This window comes from Drosophila hydei, unplaced genomic scaffold (assembly GCF_003285905.1).
Source record: "Drosophila hydei strain 15085-1641.00,03,60 unplaced genomic scaffold, DhydRS2 tig00000060-arrow-pilon, whole genome shotgun sequence".
Taxonomy (NCBI): Eukaryota; Metazoa; Arthropoda; class Insecta; order Diptera; family Drosophilidae; genus Drosophila; species Drosophila hydei.
The window spans coordinates 8,712,589-8,731,781 of record NW_022045656.1 but is presented as its reverse complement, the minus strand read 5'-3'; the positions used below and the strand labels follow the sequence as shown (position 1 = coordinate 8,731,781).

The 19,193-nt window shown below is 40.0% G+C and overlaps 1 protein-coding gene across 4 annotated transcripts; it reads right to left on the bottom strand.

Annotated features, from left to right (window-relative positions):
- Positions 1-928: 928 nt before the first annotated feature.
- LOC111602547 (caskin-2) lies at positions 929-18,940 on the bottom strand. Of its 4 annotated transcripts, XM_023319694.2 has the most exons (7): positions 18,693-18,940; positions 18,363-18,406; positions 10,594-11,599; positions 4,396-4,629; positions 3,246-3,494; positions 2,630-3,100; positions 929-2,563 (listed from the first exon to the last, which is right to left on the bottom strand). In XM_023319694.2, the coding sequence occupies exons 3-7, from the start codon at positions 11,545-11,547 to the stop codon at positions 1,670-1,672; spliced, it is 2,802 nt and encodes a 933-aa protein (XP_023175462.2). In that variant the 5' UTR covers positions 11,548-11,599; positions 18,363-18,406; positions 18,693-18,940; the 3' UTR covers positions 929-1,669. The 4 variants fall into 4 exon arrangements, with proteins under 4 accessions (XP_023175462.2, XP_023175463.2, XP_023175464.2 ...); XM_023319695.2 differs by lacking the exon at positions 18,363-18,406; XM_023319696.2 differs by lacking the exons at positions 18,363-18,406; positions 18,693-18,940 and adding an exon at positions 16,017-16,095.
- Positions 18,941-19,193: the final 253 nt, after the last annotated feature.

The window sequence follows — 19,193 nt, the reverse complement described above, 5'->3', positions numbered from 1 at the left end:
TAAATTTTTACTATGAAATTTTATTTTCTTTAATTGTTTTCGTTTTGTTTTTGTCCATTATGTGCTTTACATGTTGTGTGATTTCTTTTGCATTTGGTAATATATATGTATATGCATTTATGTATACGTATATGTATATTTTTTTATAATTTTCAATTTCAATTACTAATAATGATATGCGCACCAAAACAAATTAACTTAGGCGCGAACGAAAAAATTGCTTTAAAACTGAAGACGTTCGAATCGAAACCAAAAAACAATCGATTTTTCTCTAAAAAATTGTTTATTTAAGTAAATTATAAAGAAAGGCAATAGAAGTGTATACCACGGAATTTCTATACGTAATTTAGCATTGATGCCCGTATTTGCTTGCTTAATATAACGCTAATATATATCTTTAAATATATATTTATAATTTTTTTTATATTTAATATAATGAATTTTATAGTTTATATGGAATAACACTTAATTATACATTCATTCATATAGATTTTTGTATTGTTTTGTATACATATTTAAAATATATATAAAACTCAAGTTGGAAATTATTGAAATTTGTAGTTTGATTTGATTTTCAGTTGCAACAAAATCCATTTTGTGTAAACTAAAAATTTCTTTAAGTAGAAAAGTTTGCTAAATAGTTTTGTGTTTTGTTTTGTTTGTGTCTTGTGTGTGTGCTTTGCAGTTTCATTTTCATTTTCATTTTGTTTTTCCTTTTTCTGTTTAGTATCAAACCTCTAAATACTTGCCATATAAATGATTTTGTCGTTTAAATATTTATTAAATGTATACATATATATATTTATATATATTTTATGCTATATATTAACTATGCAAGTGTTGCACATATGCAATTTGCGCTTACTTTTCATTATCTTCAGATATTCTTTATTGTTTGCTATTAATTTATATTCGTCGTTTTTGTATGTTTTTTTTTTTATTTTGTTAACATTCATAGGGAAAGTACAAAAGTATACGTGTTTCAAAAGCTTTTCTGTTGTAGTTTCTCGAGTTACATTTCATACACAGCTAAATGTTGTGTGGATCTATCATAATTAATAAAACTGGCGCCTCGTCAATGTAAAATTGTTCAACTTATAGATTAGCTAATTGGTCTGTTTATGCTACAGCCTACGGCTTAGTAGCCAAAATAAATATACAATATTTATTATATTAAGTTTGAAGTGCTTAAGTTTGGAATGTCTGACAGTTAACTGGATTGATTTGATTTGTCTGGAAATTAAATATATATAGATTTATTGCTTTGTACACGTAGGGGAAACATATCTGGTTTCCCCGTTGGTTTCAAGTTTAACAAGTAATCGACTAAATTTAGTTCAGCTATAAATCTGCCGTAGCATAAGTAGACCAATTATTTAGAGCTACGTGTGATGCACTTGTGCAAAACTTTCAACTTAAGCAATTAAATTATAATTAAGACATCAATAAGAACTAGACAAATGATATGAAAACATAACTGAAAATCGACGCTGGCAGCAAAGAAACAACTTGTCGACGAGTCGAGCCGGCGTAACTATACACGTTTACAAAAAATTCAGCTACACTACGTGAATGTTTCTCGTTCACAAATTGGGGGACGAGTTGTGGGCGTTCATCTTAAGGAAACTTTGCATTCGGATTGTTGCTGCTGTTGGGGCGGGCGCCTGCCTTACTCACTGTCAATGTTCAGGCCCACTCGCTTCTCCTCCTCGAGCATGGCGTCGAGCTCATCCGTTAAATTGGCCAACATATTGCCAATGTCGTTGAGCACATTGACCGACACCTTGGGCGGCACCGTGTTAACAGTGGCAGGTGCAGCAGCTGCTGCTACTGCTGTTGGCTCTGGTGAGGCTGCCGACTCAATGATACCGCTGCCGGTACCACTGGCCATGTCTAGGGTGGGTGAGCGCAAATGCAGGGCGCTGCTGCCAGCGCTTGCTGTGCTGTTCATGCTGTCGCTGCGCGCCATTGTGGCATCGTGCAGCGAACTGGAAGATTTCAGCGAATGGAACGAATGCGCTATGTTGGCAATGGTGTTCGTCGACGACGAACTGGAACTGGAGCTGGAGGAATGCAGGTGCGTGCCGGCCGCATGATGTCCAGCATTCGCTCCCGCTGCGCCGCCGCCGCCGCCGCCCGATTGCAGCTCCTGGCGATTGAGCAGACGCTGCTTGATGGTGCCGGTGTTCTCATTGGCAAAGGGTATCGTGTCAATCGAGTCGATGCTGGAATTTGACTTATTGTCATGATACTTCTCGCAATGTATCTCGGCCGTTGTCTGCTGTATGGTCGCATAGTTGGCATAGATCGGCTGCTGCTGAGCACTCACACCGCCCGCCTGCTGCTGCTGCCAATGTTGCGCCGTGTGACCATAGAACATGTGCTGCGCTTGCTGCTGCTGCTGTTGCTGCTGCTGTTGCTGTTGCTGTTGGTTAGCCCCAGCAACTGCCGCCTGCTGCGATGCATCCGCGCTCAACTGACGCGAGTTGCGTATGCTGCAGTGGCGACGCGGTGGCTCCGGCGCAATCTTCTTGCCCGTCAAGGGGCTGCCGCTCAAATAGGACTGCAAGAGACAAAACGAGTGTTGGCATTAGAGTGTCCCAAGAGTTCTCTCTCGACTGGTACTCACTGTTGCACCATCAGCGCCACCGGCTGTCACATACTCTGCCGCCGCAGCTGCGTTCATATAGTGATGGTGTTCCAGTGGCGGCATCGTATTCAGCACGGCTCGTTGAAGTATGCCGCGTTGCTGACGTGGCAGAGTGCCACCGCCCTCCTCGTAGAGCAGCTCGCGCGTGGCATCGTTGGTGGGTGTTATGTCGCCATCATCGTAGGAACGTCGCCAGGCCATGGCTGCCGCATTGCTGCCCAGCAGACGTGCTGCCGCCGCTTGCTGCTGTTGCTGCTGTAGCAGCTGATGATGCTGTTGCTGCTGCAGTGTGGCCGCAGCTGCCATTGCTGCTGCTGCTGCCGCTGTCGTGGGCGGCCCAAAATGTCCATAGTCCGTGGTGGTATAGTGGCTAAAGGTCAAATGGCTGCGCGTGCTGTTGTCGTGTATATCCTCGAGCGATTCCAGGCTCTTGCCACGTGGCTGACGCACCTGCAACGGACAGCGAGAGAGATAGAGAGAGTGCATTAGTTACTCACTGACATGCGGCACTTAAAGTTCAAGGACGACTGCGCCTACGACTGACATTTGCCAACTACCAGGCAACTAGACCAACCCCGCCCAACCGCCCACCCACCTTAATGAGCACCACGTCGTTGCCGTTGCAGCACTCGTGATTACTGCCCGTGCAGTAGTAGGCGTCGCCTCCACTGACAGCGCTCAAGCCCCCTCTGTGGCACCCATTCAGCCCGTTGGCCAAGGCATTCACACTGTTCGCGCTCGTCGCATAGATCTTTGTGTCGTCCCAGGAGACACGCGTTGTTGGCACGTAAGATGGCGTACTAGGTATGGGCACATTGAATTGCCAAGGCTTGCGTTGGTATTCCTAATGAATTGCGTCCGTTAATTAAATCATTATGAAACGAAAAGGAAAATTTAATCAAATTAGAAAATTATGCAAAATTAATGAACAAAAAAATATAGAAAATAAATTTAAAATATATTAAAAATACATAAAAAAAAATGTATAATATATTAGATCAAATTAATAACAAAAAAAAACTTTATATTTAAATACACAAGATTTATAATTTAAATGAAATAATCAATTCTTGCTTATTTCAAAGGAATAAAAACATAAAAATAAATATATATTGCAATAACTTTATATGAAAATACATTTACAAATAATTTTAATTTATGAAATTATAAAAAGTATAAACATAAATGTATTTAAAGCAATTATTATTTAAATTAAATGAAAAAAATGCTACTTCATAATATATAATTATATTATATATTAACAAATATTTAAGACATCTTATTTTTTTTTTTAATATAATTATAAACAAAAATATATTTAAAGAAAATATTATTTAAATTAAAAAATGCTACTTCATAATATATAATTATATTATATATTATTTCTTATTTCTTTTTTAAAAATATAATTATAAACAAAAATATATTTAAAGCAAATATTCTTTTAATTAAAATACAAATATACTACTTTATTATATAATTATATTTTATAAAAATATCTCAAGAAATCTTTAAGGAATTTATATTTTTTTATTAAAAATAATAATTTATATTCACAAACAAAAAAAAAAAAAAAATAATAATAATTTCAATCAGAAGTTTCTCAAATGATATAAGCTTATGCAAAAAAATAATTAAATAAATCTAACCAATTGACGTCATCTTAGCCAGTTACGCTTAGCTGCTATATAACTCTCGCATCTATTTATTACTGTGCCTATGTCGAAAAGTAACACATAATTTACCTGTTGCTGATAGGCATTGGCGCCGCCGGGATTCCATTTGCCGCTGATAATGTCCTTGACCCGCTTGATGGCCAGCAATATTTTCTTTTGATGGCCCAGCTTGACAATGCCAATGTCCTCGAGATCCTCCCAGGTCACTTGGGTGACATCGCGCACTGTCTTATAGTTCTGCTCGAGCAGGGGCTGTATGTACTCCTCCAAGCGCAACAGCTGCAGCCACTCCTCAATTGAGCCCTGTTAATATGGGGAAAGGGCATAAGAAACAGTTTGATTTTTTATTTTAGTGTCTGTGTAACTGTCTGCCTGCCTGCCTGTCGGCTAATCGCGCTTGATTAGCAGCAATAACCCCTTGAGTGCGGGCAGCCAAGCTACAAATTTGTCCATGAACTAATTCCAGGCCAAAGAGCTGATACCAGCCGCAGCGCTGCGGGCCAATGGCACAAGGAGTAGGGGCAAGGAGAGGGAGAGGTAGAGGTAGAGACAGAGCTATGCTCTACCCTGTGCTACGTTTTGTACCGCTGCTGATGAGCTCGTCGCGGCTCTAATCAGTTGTAATTGATAAGATATGACATAAATCGCGTCAAAGCACAAACATAAAGGAACGGGTAAAGAGACAAAACTCGTCGCTGTTTGCCATTAAACGGTAGCCAAAGTTTCCATAGGCAGACAGAGACAGAGAGAGAGAGAGAGAGAGAGACATACACACACGCAACGAGAGGCAGTCAGAAATCATCAACATCAACAGCAAGTTGATACACCCTGCAGCACAGGCTGCTGTAAGTGCTTAAAATGTAGAGTATAATTAACTATTATACGATAAGCTGTATAATACATATATTATATGCACTATATACTATAAAATATATATTATTATGTATACTCTCCAAGACTAAAACCCCAACACTAATAACCCTTAAATATAGCACTCAAAGACTTCAATTTATTTTCTTACAGGGCATCTGTTAGTCGTGCTTACTGCTTTTACTACGCTCATATTCATACTTGTTTTTTTTCATCTGACGTGTTAATAACTTTTGAAGCTTTTGCTCTTTCGCTTGCTGTCTAAATTGGCGTTGATTTATATTTAATTAAGCGAATGGAATTGTTGTTGCTGTTAGTTCGCTTGCCTCAACAATTGAAAACTGATTGCAAATAGACTTTTCAGGGGCATAGAGGAGTCTTGTTAATATAGTTAAAGTCAATAATTATAAGGATTGATCTCTTGATTGCTTATGACATCTATAAGTGCTCCATCAATTGGGATTTGCTACATGTGTTGCATGAGAGTCAAATGGAATCTTCAGCTCATCTAAAGCTGATGTTGACTAAGTTGTGTATAATAGAACCTATGCTGAATATTGATAAGTAACACTAATACTTTTTAAAGATTTTCATACATAAGCGTTTAGAATTCTAGCTTGTCTATGGATATGGCTTTGGAATGAAATTTTTATATTTACTAAAAATGATTTAAGTGCAAACGCTGCTCAAATCAATAATTCTATTTACCTTAGCAGCGCTGTTGTTGTTGTTGTTGTTGTCTTGTATTTAGCATTTCTAGAGGTATATTTGTTGTTTATCTCTAGGCATATTGCCTACATCAGCTCTAGCTGTAACTCTAATCAGCAAGTTGAGACAGCTGACTGCGCAATCGAAAGATGTTAATCAAAATTTGATATTTGTAGAGAGCATCTCGACATATAACGCCACAGAAACTTTTAAAACAATATTTATTTAACGTCAGTCAGACATGCCAGCGATATGCATACATACTCATATGGTAGATATGTGTATATATTTTGTTTTCTAATTTGAAAACTCATTAGCAGGTAGCATATGGTATGACACCGAAAAACAGACCCGCATACAGCAGCCAGCCAAAGCGGAATGGTCAAAAACTCGTTTTCAGCGCAAAAAATACAGATATATATATATTGTTATATATATATATATATGTGTGTGTGTGTGTATATAGTTAAATATGAGTACGTCAGGCCGAAAACTAAATACCATTTGGAGTGTCTAATAACGGCAGCCAAAGCGAATACAACAACAGCAACAAGAGCAGCAGCCAAAGCTTGGTCTAAGCCTCAAGGTCGTTGCTTGATTGCGGTTTTTGTTTTTGCTTTATGGCCAGGCATGAGCCGGGCCCAGAGAGATTGCCAACGACATGTCGTTGACGTTGTTTAATAACTATTTTGCTTTTTTTTTGTATTTGCCTTTGACTTTGAGGAATTTTGCTTTATTTCCTTTTTCGCCAGATAAAAATGCTAAAGAAAGTGCCGGATGAGGTTGCGAGATTTTTTTTTGTGTTTTTCTTATCGCATTTTTTTTTTAGAATTTCAGCTAATGAGGCTGCCCCGCACAACTTTCATTTCCAGCTATATATAATATATATTTATATATATATATTATATATAACTATTTGCGCATGATGTAAGTGTTGTTAAGCCTGAAGCCACACCCAAGGCGAGGTTGTCGTTCAAGATCAACAGAAGAAATAACAATAGCTTTGGTGAGCTCTGCGATTCGAGTGTCAAAGACTGAGTAATGCGAGCAAAGTAACAACTCTCAATAGCAAACACTAAAAGCAACTTGCGAAAACAGACACACAGCATTATACAAAGAGCAAACATAACAAATCACATAAAAGACAGCAACAGAAAACTTCTAATGGCTGAAAAACCAAGCGAAGCGCAAAAGGCTGAGGTCATTTTTTGAAAAATTGCACAGCTTCAAAGCGTCGCAAATCGTTCGAGATATTGGCACATGCATAAATACAGCGGTTATTAAACAAATGGCTAACAACAACAACAACAACAAATGATATCCATTGGCAGATAATGGAAACTGAAAAGCAGCCAAACAATCAGCCATAGGTTATAATTTGAAGCAAGCAATTAAGAGAGCTGCAACAAACTGTGGAATGTGGTTCGAGTTTGAGCTACAGATACAAATAGATTGCCGATAAATGATATTTCAGCAACAACAACAACAGCAGCAGCAGCAGCAACCACAGCAACATATGCATTTGTAAGCGCTTGGCATGCAGGCAGGTGGGCAGCTGACAGACCGCATTAAGTCCAGCTTGAACAGGTGGGCGAAGGGGAATGCGCGAGCTTTGCGTTTTGAGTTTTAGAGGCTGACGAAATCAATGAATCAGACAAAGCTTCGAATGCACTTAAAACTAGGGAATTATAGGGGATACCTAGCTAAGGGGCAGCGGCTGGGGCAGGGGCAGCTGCATTGTCTGCGCTTTTATTATACTCATAAAGCTGCCATTGAGGGCGGACTTTAAAGTGAAAACCATGCTACATGCATGACTATCGCATTGTGAACGAACCGATTTTTAAGTTTCTAGAATGTCATTATCTTGAGCGTTATTAACTGCTCAATATTCATATGTAAAGTAAGTTGCAGAAGCCAATGGTAGTCTCACAATCAGCTAATCTTCTTTTATGTTTTATTATGCAACTTTGCTTCGTGCCAAATTATCGATACTATCGATTGAATATTATTATTGCTAGTTATTAATGAATATTTGATATTTTTATATATCAAAATATGGATAATTGTGGGGCTGTTGCTTAGTATTAACTCTTAGAGTTCTTTCTTGTTCAATCTATAAATTAAAAACGATCGATAAATATCGATCAAATTTGAAAACTCAGAAAATGCCATAGACAGCAATCATATTTTATTTGGCGTAAATATAACTATGAAAATAACTGTATAAATGTTATTTAAATTATCGATACAATGCAAACTAGCGATAGTTGAACTATCTATTGAAGTGATAGATACATCGATAATTAAATTATCGATAGTTAAATTATGGGCACAATACAATACAACAAGATATAGTAAATGAAGAATTGAAAAAAAAAAAGATAATAGAAGATTATAAATTGAAGATATTTGATAGCAGATTTAAGATAAAACTTAAAAGATGGAAAATATAAGATACTGCATTATAGTTCAAGAGTTCATTTCTAGCTACTTCCGTTGATTTATTCCTTGATATCGACTTTATATATATATATATATATATATATATATATATATATATATATATATATGTATATATATATATGCAGTTTAACACATGTCTGTAGCCAGCTCTATTCCAATTTCATCTTAGCCCAAAGTCCTCCTAATACAGCTCTTTCTCTTTATGCGCATTAAAAATGATGAATGTGCAACTTAAAATATATATTTTATGGCTTGAATACAGGAAACTGTATTTCGATAACAATCGATAACAGTTATCATCATTTAGTAGTAGCTTGCACGGCACTCTTCTGCGATAAAGCCAACTGATAATATATATACTTTCTTCCTAGTCACTTTGTTAATGTGCCACGTATCAGAAACGATTAATATTTGACTTTTGTTGAGTTACTTTTATTGTAATGCTTTGTGACTGCTTAAAATGGGGCTTTAAGAGGGCTTGAGCACCGCATTTGGCTATGAGAAACTTGTGTCGAGGGCTTGTTTCGGCTGCACGTGAAATGCATATCGAAAAGACAATCGCACTGCACTCGGTTATGTCACGTATTTTATCGGATATTGTCAGCGCCCCATCAAAAATGCTGTGGATAAGGCAACGCAGTGCAGGTGAATCACATGATATATGTGAAGTTTGCTCTATATATTAGCAAAGCTAATATATATAAACGCCTAGAGTCAGCTACTTCAGCTGTAATCTCTCAAGTTTAACCATTTCACTTGTGTTGCTTCTAGAAACTAGTTTTCTAAAATGACTTAATCATCAACTGAGTTGCTACTAAATTGTGGCTTGTTATCTTTCAAGTTCAGTCTTTAATCTTAAAATTGCACAGCACTTAGGAGCGCAGTTCTATTAATTATTAAGAGGCATGGACAACTGCTTTGATCTGTCAGTGCTCAATGTTAAGTCTCCGTCGATCCATTAGCCTTGCAAATGTTGCTAGCTGATCCGTAAGCCCCATGCCGAATGTCACCTGCAAAAGGCGCCAACTCGCTGAATAAATTGTTAAGCTTGAGAGAACTTCACGAAGTTTGTGTTTTTGCATTCGTTGTCTGTTTATATAGTCGAGTGTTTTTAATGAATTGTTGATGGGAATTAATGTGCGCATATTAAACGAAATTCTTTCATTAACAATAAAAATAAAATAATAAAACAAAAAGAGACGCGAATAACAGTAAGCTGACGGCGCTTTTTATGGTTTGGGGTTGGCGTTCAGCTCGCAATATGTGAGAAACGAGTTTTTGCAGCACGACTGCAAATGCCTTTTTAATGAAATATATAAAAGATAAGCTGCGAAAAAAAAAACAGAAAAAAAAAAACAAATAAACAAGCGAACGAGGCACAGAAAGCGAACTAGTTGGAACAATCTCTAGCTAATAGAGATGAGATGATCTTACAAAGCAAAAGGGGAGCAGAGCATGTTTATATATTAATTGATATTTAAGACGTGGGAAGCTATTAAATTACATATACGTGAGCGCATTTACAAATCTCTCATATTCAATTTAATTAGTGCTCAGATTTTCTGCTTCGTTTGCGGAATACCTCTACACATAAATGTTGAAAAAAAAAAATGCAACTAGAACAAAAGTTATGCATGCTAAAGCTTTGGGTGCAGGCATATCCTAGTCGAATACTCCCGCCGACTAGAGCATTTTCTTCATTTTCTATGTATTCACAATCTTGTGTAGTTTAGCCAAGTTTTAAGGCAACACAATTCTAGCTCCTAACTAATTGTCACGCGCATAAAACACATATCACACCCTGAGATCATCCTACATAAAAAAGAGAAACTTCTAATGAGTCGACAAGTTTGAAGACACAGATACGAGTAACTAATTACCACTCAACACTTATCATACGGAGAGAAGCGTATTTTGATCGCTTGCGATGATCTCTTGGAGAGAAACTTGTAAGCTTAGCCCAGGTTTGATCTCTAAATATATATATTCATTGAGCTCTTAACATGTTTTTGATTGTCTGATCGCCGGCGATTGTCCATCACTAGAAATTTTCACCTTTAGTATGCCGCAATTAATGCCAATTTGACAAATTGCTAACTGTTGACTTATACTAAGTTGACTTTATGCAAATATCACGAGTTGTTTGGCTGATTAGATAGAGAAGCGGAACCGGTCGCTGGTTAGATAGGTGGCTGGGTTGCTGGGTTGGGCTCGTTGTTTACTTACCGGCACGAAGTGTGGCAGGTTGTCGAGCACCTGCAGCTTGTCGATGCGCTGCTTGATGCGCTCGCGATGATGCGGATTCTTGATGCCAATGGCGGTGAGATCCTCGGGCGTCATGCGTGCAATCGTTGGCAAATCGTAGCCGGCGGCTATGAACAGCTGGGCGTACTCCTCGTGCTTCATCTCGAGCAGCCAGTCAATGATAAGCTCATCGTTGCGCTGACGATCGACGCTGCCGATGGAGCACGAGCTGACGGAGCTGCAGCGGGGCGAGGAGAGCGGAGCGCGTATAGAAGCGCCCGACGAGGAGACGCCGGTTAAATAAGATGAGGCACGGCCCGAGTCCAGGCTGGCGGTGCTGTGCCGCGACCCAGAGCCGGCCGAGCCCGACGAGGAGCCCGGCGAATCGCGACCAGGCGACTGGGTCAAATCAATGCCCTGATCCTCTTGCAGCGCCAGCTGCTGATGATAGTACACCGCCGCCTTGTGGGTGAGCGGCTCGCGCAACGTGGCGCAAAACACGGGCGGCGGGCAGGCCACAATGCTGGGCGGCAGCGGAGCCTGCGCCGTAATCTGTTTGCTCCCAGAGCCAACACCTCCGGCTGCTGCTGCTGCGCCAGCGCCTGCAACCGTTTCATCCTTCATGCGCAGCGCCACGCTCGTCTCGCGCGGCAAGTTGAAGCCGCCCTCCTCCAGCGAGGGCGACGAGACAATGCTGCTGCCGCTCATGCTGCTAATCCCATCGTCCAGTTGATGATGCTGTTGGTGTTGCTGTTGCTGCTGCTGCTGCTGCTGATGGTGTCGCAGTGGCCCGCTCAGCCTGTAGATCGGTATTAAGGGCTGGTGATGGCTGCCAATGGGCGAGGCGGGCGTCGGCTGTAGATCTCCTGGTATTGTTGGCGGCTGTACCTTTTTAGCTTGTGCCGTCGATGCGTGCGGCTTCAGTGAGCGATGCATGGCGCGCTTCTGTTACTGCTCGCCGCGCTGGCCAAATTAGCTGCAGCGACTCCTGCAAAAACAAATAAAACTGCATTAGGAAAATATGTAGGCAAACAGATGTGCAGCAGATGTGGCAACGTGTGTGTGGAGTATGGGAAATCTGCATAATTGGGCATAAATTTTCGTTGCTCTAGCTAAAAATAGGGTCACACTGTTTATGCGCGCGCTGCTGCTGCTGCGGCAAGTCAATAAACTGCCACAGGGCACGAGATGTTCGCTGCACAGTGGGTGCATTACCAAATTAGAACACGACTTGGGGCAAATAAAAAAAATGTGAGTCAAATTATTGTTAGTAACTAGTTTGGGCCAAGTTTTTAGAAGCACATAGAAAAAATATAAGCCAACGTTTTATATGCATGTATCAAATGTGACCCACTGTGCGCCCGTAGCATCGTATTACAAATTTCATTCACCAAACACAACTAAAAACAAACAACAAGGGGCAGAATAGTGCAGAGACGAAGTCAAAGTTCGTTGACTGTGGGCTGAGCTAAGGGCGGCAGGGGGAGGGCGTGCGGCTTATAGTTGTGGCTTGTCTAGGCGCTACGTCATAATACACTTGAAAATTGCAGCGGCAGGCGGCGACGCTGGCGCAAATCTGACAAAAGTCACGAACAGCGCTACTGCCTGGCCATGTCATTAACATTAGCGAGAACAAAGCCGCAAAATACTCGGAAGCAATAAAAAGTATGAAGCAAGCAAAACGGAGCTTTAGCTTTAATATGCACTGTTTTCTGGTGAAACAGTTAAATGCCAAAATCGATTGACAGCAACATTTATCGATAACATGCTAACTGCAGCAACGGCCACCTGTTCGATTAACTACTCGATGCCCGGCCGGTAGACGTAGTACACGCAAACACAGAGAGAGAAAGAAAGAGAGAGGGAGAGAATCAGTCATGGCGAGTGAGAAGAGTTACGAATACAGCCAAACGAAGCAGGTGCCAAATTCATAAACGTGTCTGTGTGTGTGTGTAGGAGGCGAAACGTCGCAAAAGCAGAGCAAAAGCTAAAAAACAACACGTAAAACGGTGGCAGTAGTAAATTTCATTTACAAGCCTGTCGACTGCCTTTAATGAATTTTTATGTATGCGACGTGAAACGAAAATTAACGAAAAAGTGCAGCCGAAGGCGCGGGAGAGGCCCAAGCAGCGCAGTTCAAACAAAGAGAGCGCAAAAAGAGAGTGAGAGAGCAATGGCACAGATGGCAGCGGGCAGCGAGCAGCGAGCAGCGGCAGCAGAGGCTGAGCAGAGTTTGTAGTAGGGTAGTATATCAAAAACTGCGAACGATACACAAATGTGGGTTGCGATTTGTTGTTGTTGCTGCTGCTGTTGTGCTGTTGTTCTGTTGTTGTTGTTGTTGCTGTCACCCACACACCCCGTTTGCCCAGCTGCAGCATTTGCAGATGTTGTTGAACCGTGCGGCCGGCTTGCATTTTGGGCTAACATTTTCTGTTTTGTCTGTCTTGTTTCTGTTTTGTCCCGTTTTACTTTTTTATTTTTTCTTTTTTTGTCTTGTTTACTACCCATTTTTATGAGTACATTTTGCCATAGTCTTTTGTTGCTTGCACATTTAATTGCAAGCATGGCACACAGGACGCCCCCTGGCGTAAATAATGCAAAACTATTGCAATTGCTGGTGTTGTGCTGGGTGTGGGTAGTGAGTAATCATAATGAGCACAACAACACTTGCGCGTGTAAGCATATATATATATATGTAAGTGTGTGTGTGTGTGTTTGAGCATAAAAACTGATTGGAAATGCAATTGGACGCTTGGGCGGCCTTTTCCTATTAGAAACTCTGCACACAATTCAAAACTATTACAAAGGGCAGCGCAGGCTGAAAGATTTATTGATTGTTACACACACACACACACACACATATTGATGAGTGTGTGTGTATACAATGTAGCGGAGTTGCGGTTTTGAAGTTAGCAGCAAAAACGCTGAGCAACTAAAAATAATTATGGTTACCATTGCTTTAAACACACACACACACACATAGACACACACAGGCAATATGCAGACATGAATACATATAAAAGAGCACAAAGGGACCGCAAAGTTGATACGCTACTCAATGGGGGAGTATTGAGAGTTAGTTGTAAAGTTTGAATAATTTTTGAATGGGCTACGATAAGAACTCGTATGACACTCTTATATATTTATAAGCATAAGTCTTATATTACAAATGTGGGGTGTACAAATATCAAAGGGGAACTGGCATACATGAGTATGTCATATTAAGAGTTTTCACAGTAAAATAAACTATAAATTTACAGCTTATGATGTCGAGAAATTGTAACTTTCTCAGCAAAGAATTTATCTGAAATTAGAAACGCCATCTACTTGGCTTTGGGATTAGTCACATTAAATTTAAGTGATTTTCTTTAATTTCCATTTCCATTTTCTTTTTGACTATTATATAGAATTATTTAATGCATATATAAGACTTATTTTCATTTTTAACTCAATTACACTTCAAGCAAAATCTTAATGAATATTCACTTTCAAGTTAATTTATTCAATTATAAACGATATGTAACTGCGTGAGTGTATTCGAAATTCGTTATATATGTGTTCGCCCTGTGCACCGTTAAAGTTTACTGGCATGAGTAATCAGCCAAATGGAGCGCAATAAAATGGCAACGGCAACGGCAACACGGCCAATCTATCAGGCCAGGCAACACATCAACTAAGTTGATGTTGCCCAGCCACCCCCGATAAAGACTGCTCGACCACCAACCAACCAACCACTCCATGGCCAGATTCATATGGCAAACTGGCAATGGGACATGGACCTCAAATGGGCAAGGGGAGCCAGCAGTTGGAGGTGGCAGCGGCTGAAATCAAATGAAGCGAGTCTCGTTCTCATGTTTATTAACGGTGCTTAACTGGGATATTGTAGAAGTGTGTGTGTGTGTGCGAGTGTGGGTGTCATTAAGTGCGCTAGATAAAGGGACCGCCCAGGCAACACTTCATTAACAACGCGACTTATTGACAACGGCTTTTTCTAACACCCTGTTAAGATACCCCGAACAGAATGAACAACTTTGACATAAAGTGTTCTAGCAGCGCTTAAACTTAATTGTTTTGATTTATACGATTATTAACTAAGTCAAAGTTCTTTTTTAAAATAACAATTTTATAGAAACTGTGCTTTAACATCATGATTTATTGACAACAGCTCTGTAACACCCAGTGCCTTGCACATGATAGCTTTACGTTACATTTGGTAGTAGATCTTTAAGCATATTCAATTTAGTATTTAAACTAGCAAAGGCTGTAAGCTATTTACAGGGTATCTCAAGCGTCAGGCATACGCTGTTTTTGCTGCTGCGGGTGCTTTGCATATGTCATGAGACGCTTTCCATACTTTCCCTAAAATGCAAGGCTGATAAAAAGTTTTTTTTTTTTTGGCTGCATTTTTCTTACATTTCTTTTCAATTTTTTTTTATTTTTTTGTCGGTTTGCCACGCCCCACTGAGTGAGTCTTAGTTTTCGTGTACTTGTACATTGTTGGTAGCGTGTTTTGTCAGCAGCAGCAGCAACAACAGCGACAACAAAAACAAAGTAAGATGGTGTCGCTGCCTGTCGATAACTGGAGATGTTGATCTTGCAAGAAGCAAAGCAGAGAAGAGGACAACAAAAGCAACGATGGCCGCAGGCAGTATAAACTTGTTTTGCTTGTAAAGGGAGTTGTTGTTGTTGTTGCTGTTGCTGTAGTTGTTATTGCATTGTCTTGCGTTTTGTTTCAGGTTTCATCTGGCAACGCCAAGAACGGAGCAAGCAAGAGCCCATAAAAAGCTCGTAGGAGTAAAATGCAACACACGACGACGAAGATGTGTCAATTGTGTGGGCGAGAGGGAGAGAGAGTGCGAGCGGCAGACGAGCAGCCACATACATAAGCGTGTATATGTCTATATATATTTGTACGTGCAGTTAACGGTTAATGCAAAGCGAATGCGTAGCGCATATGGCACCAGACAGCCAGACAGACAGACAGACAGAAGAAGAGACGGACAGACAGACCAAATAAGGCTGTCAGCACGTATTCACGTCGAGTAGAGCAGCACAGCTCCAAAAGCGGCCATCAATTCTGCTTTTTGGTCAAAATACGCGAACAAGTTGTAAAGCGAGCAATGCGAACAAAGCAGCAGCAACAACAACAGTTGTAAAAGTTCAATTGGGAGAGGAGGCAGTGCAGGCAGAAAGCATTTACTGTTATGTACATTGAACTTTTTAGTACCTAACCACTTGCCACCCACTTGCAAAGTGCGTTTACTACTACGCACGCATACACACACACATACAGTCACAGTCACACGCACACTCACACACACACACACATGCGTACATACACAAATTTAAGCTTAGTGCTAAAAAAAAAAAATCTGCAACAACTGTGACAAAAATATGAAAATTACCATTTTAAAACGTGGATTTTTGCAGCAACTTTTATGAAGAACTCTAAAGCTCACTTGAAACGAGCATTAATTATATATTTTGCATAAATTGCAATTGATTTTGTGGCATTAAAACGCGTCGGAAAATTCTGTGCAAATTTCTTTTGCACAAACATACACACGCACGCACACAAACTAAAGTAACACCAACACTAACACCGACACACACAAAACAAGTAAAGCATATGAAAAAGGCAGCGCAAAAAGTTGCCGCTGCGGCGGCTGCGGCTGCTGCTGCTGAAAGAAACGAAGAACTAGCCGAAAAAAGGCGGAGCGTGCACGAGCCGACGGCGACCGCAAGTCAAAGCGTATTGAAAACGCGGCTCAAGTTCGAGTCCAAGTCCTCCTGCTGTACATTACCAAAGTTGTTCAAAACGAGAGAGAGAGGGAGAGAGAGATAGAGAGAAGAGAGTAAAGAGGGAGAGAGAGTGCGCGTAATTTGCCGCACTCACAACTCTTCTCAATTTAGTTTTCGCTGCTAGCGGCATAGACCCAAGCGAGCCAATTTGTTGCAATTGAAACAATAACAGTTGCCTGACAATTTATTGTTGCTGGCAAATTAGTTAATAAACGAAACAGTCGGCCTCCGTTTTGATTATAGGCGTGTGCATACAATTTCGCCGTACTGTAGAGCTGAAGGAGCGAAGCCTGAGAGAAATGCATTCATTTCCAGTTGTACAATTTACGCACAGTGCCCCAAATTACATTTAAACAAAACGGAAATCTATCCAAATGATACCTTATGAATATTTACCACCTGACATCGTTTTTTTTTATTTCCCCTGATCGGTATGATAAGAATTAGAGGTCAGTCCATTGAGGCGGGAAAAACTTAATGATCGTATGTAATTTGCATTCAATCGTGTTTAGCATGGGAAAACTTGTAAAACTTGGCCCAAACCATTAACGTAACTCAAATTCAAGGGTAAACATACAAACTTTAGTTGTTTAACTAATTTACAACTTGAAATAGTTTTAACTGACTTAATTTTCATTTCATTGAAATACCTCCCAGATTGCATATTGCAACATAAAATAAAGTCTATCATTAAATATTTTATTATATTAAACATTGTTTATCTATCGAATACTTCAGTTAATAATAAAGTTTTAACACTTCCAAATATATATGTATTTTTTGTTAGTACATTTGTTTAGCCTCCTTTAACAGCAGTTGTTCCACTGTGCGCTGTATGATACAAAAAATATCCAAACACACGCACACATACACTGATACATATGCAGAGACAGGCTAGTCAACCACTTTGTTTGCCGCATAAGCCAATAAAGAGCTAAAGACAGACAGCAGAGAATATGAGAGATAGAGAGAGCGAGCACGCGCTCCACACGAGCTTCACACAAAAACTTCAAAAAGGCTCCAACTTTATTAAATGGCCTGCGCGCGCTGCCGTTCTCTCGCTCTCAATTTTGTACTCTCTGCTTTTACCATTTACGCGCGCTCTCTCTCACTAAATGAAAAGACATCGACGCTTGCTAAGCTGTCACTTTACCCCCCCGCCCACATGAACGACAATTCTAACACTTCATTGGAGTCGTTTGCGTTGCGTTGCGTTACGTTGCGACGGCAACGACGCGTCGTCAAGTCATTTGATTCCCACACAAATCTCTGCATATTGAGCGGACGCGAGAGTCGCTCCCCATTATGGCAAGTGAGTTATGAGTCTGTGTATGTGTGTGTGTGTTGTTGTACTGCGCTTTCTATTGATTTATATGAGCTTTATAGCGCAATCTGAGTGCTTTGCAACGAGTACAAAGCTCAGCCAAGTGAAGAGTTAAAGTAAATGCGCTTTGAATTTTCAAGTGAACTGCCAAAGACAATGCGTAAATGACAGCAAAACATTTAATTGCCGACGAGCGTGTTTTGTAAAACAAGCAGGGGGAATAAATTATACTAAGCATCAGCACAGCACAGCACAGCACAACATAGCTCGGCCAGAGTTGCCACAGCTCCATTGTTGTCTGCAGCACGCGTCAGTATCGGCGCTCAAGCATAACGCATCGCTGACACGTGTTGGTTTATTAATTACATAAGCAGATGCAGCTACAGCAGCAGAGGCAGAGGCAGCTGCATATTGTCTGGAAACAAAAACCAATTTCCTGCAGAAGCGTATGGCTACTCTTCACAAAGGAGCTGAACAGCTGGCAGCCACTGTATACAACAGGGTATAAGAAGAAGCATACAAAATGACAGATGGCGAAGTCGGCGCCGACGCCGGCAGCAGGACACGAGTGTCAAAACAAAAACATTTCAAACTCAATTGCGGCCACAAACAAAATAATGCTCACCTTTTAAATGTGTGGAAAAGCTATTTTACACTGTTTACGTCTTTCTATTTCCAAAAAGCAATAACAAAAAGCAAGTTAATCACATTAAAAGACAACCGCGACGAAAGTTGACACACAAAAGTAAACAAATGTAAAATTGTAACAGGGCATTAATTATTGTATTTGTCGTTGCCTTTTTATGGTATTTTCTTCTAGCACTCTCTCACTCACGCACACACACGAACACAAATGTACAGATACAAATGGCGCGCGCGCCTCATAAAAGTAAAACATAAAACCAGATTAATTTTTTGTGCAGCCGAAAAGAGTTTATTAAGCTGCGCTGCTTACGTAGTTGTTCCCGAGTTGTTGTTGTCGTTGCTTTTTATTGTTTGCTACGCCGCCATTTTCTTAGTTGTGAACTCGTTATTTTAACTTATTTTGCGCTCACAGCATATTGGTCTTAATTTATACAGATTTTTGTGCTTTTATCTTAAACATTTTTTAATTGTACGCGATCATATTATTAATTTATGCGATTTTAATCACAGTTAGATCTGCGCGACAAAGCGACGCGAGCCAACTCAACCGCTCAGCAAGAAAACAAAAACATAACTGAGTATGGCTGCACACTTAAAGTGGTAAAATACCAAGTAAAAAATTATATTTTCCGATAACATAATTTACTTTGGTATTTTTTCCAAATTTTGATAAAAAAATCATTTTTTCCAATTCAAATCAATTCAAATATTTGTTTGTGTAGTCTTTCCAGTGAGCTCACAATTTAAATTATTCTCTCAACCTGAGTGCAGTGTGGGGGAGTATCACTAATAATTTTGTAGTCAAACAACA

Bases quoted from the DNA above. Each gene is read 5' to 3' on its own strand.
- LOC111602547 (XM_023319694.2), bottom strand. From the start codon at position 11,547: ATGCATCGCTCACTGAAGCCGCACGCATCGACGGCACAAGCTAAAAAG. The intron at 4,630-10,593 runs GTAAGTAAACAA...CCATATTAACAG, and splicing joins ACCTGCCACACTTCGTGCCG to GGCTCAATTGAGGAGTGGCT. The intron at 2,564-2,629 runs GTGAGTACCAGT...TGTCTCTTGCAG, and splicing joins GTGGCGCTGATGGTGCAACA to TCCTATTTGAGCGGCAGCCC.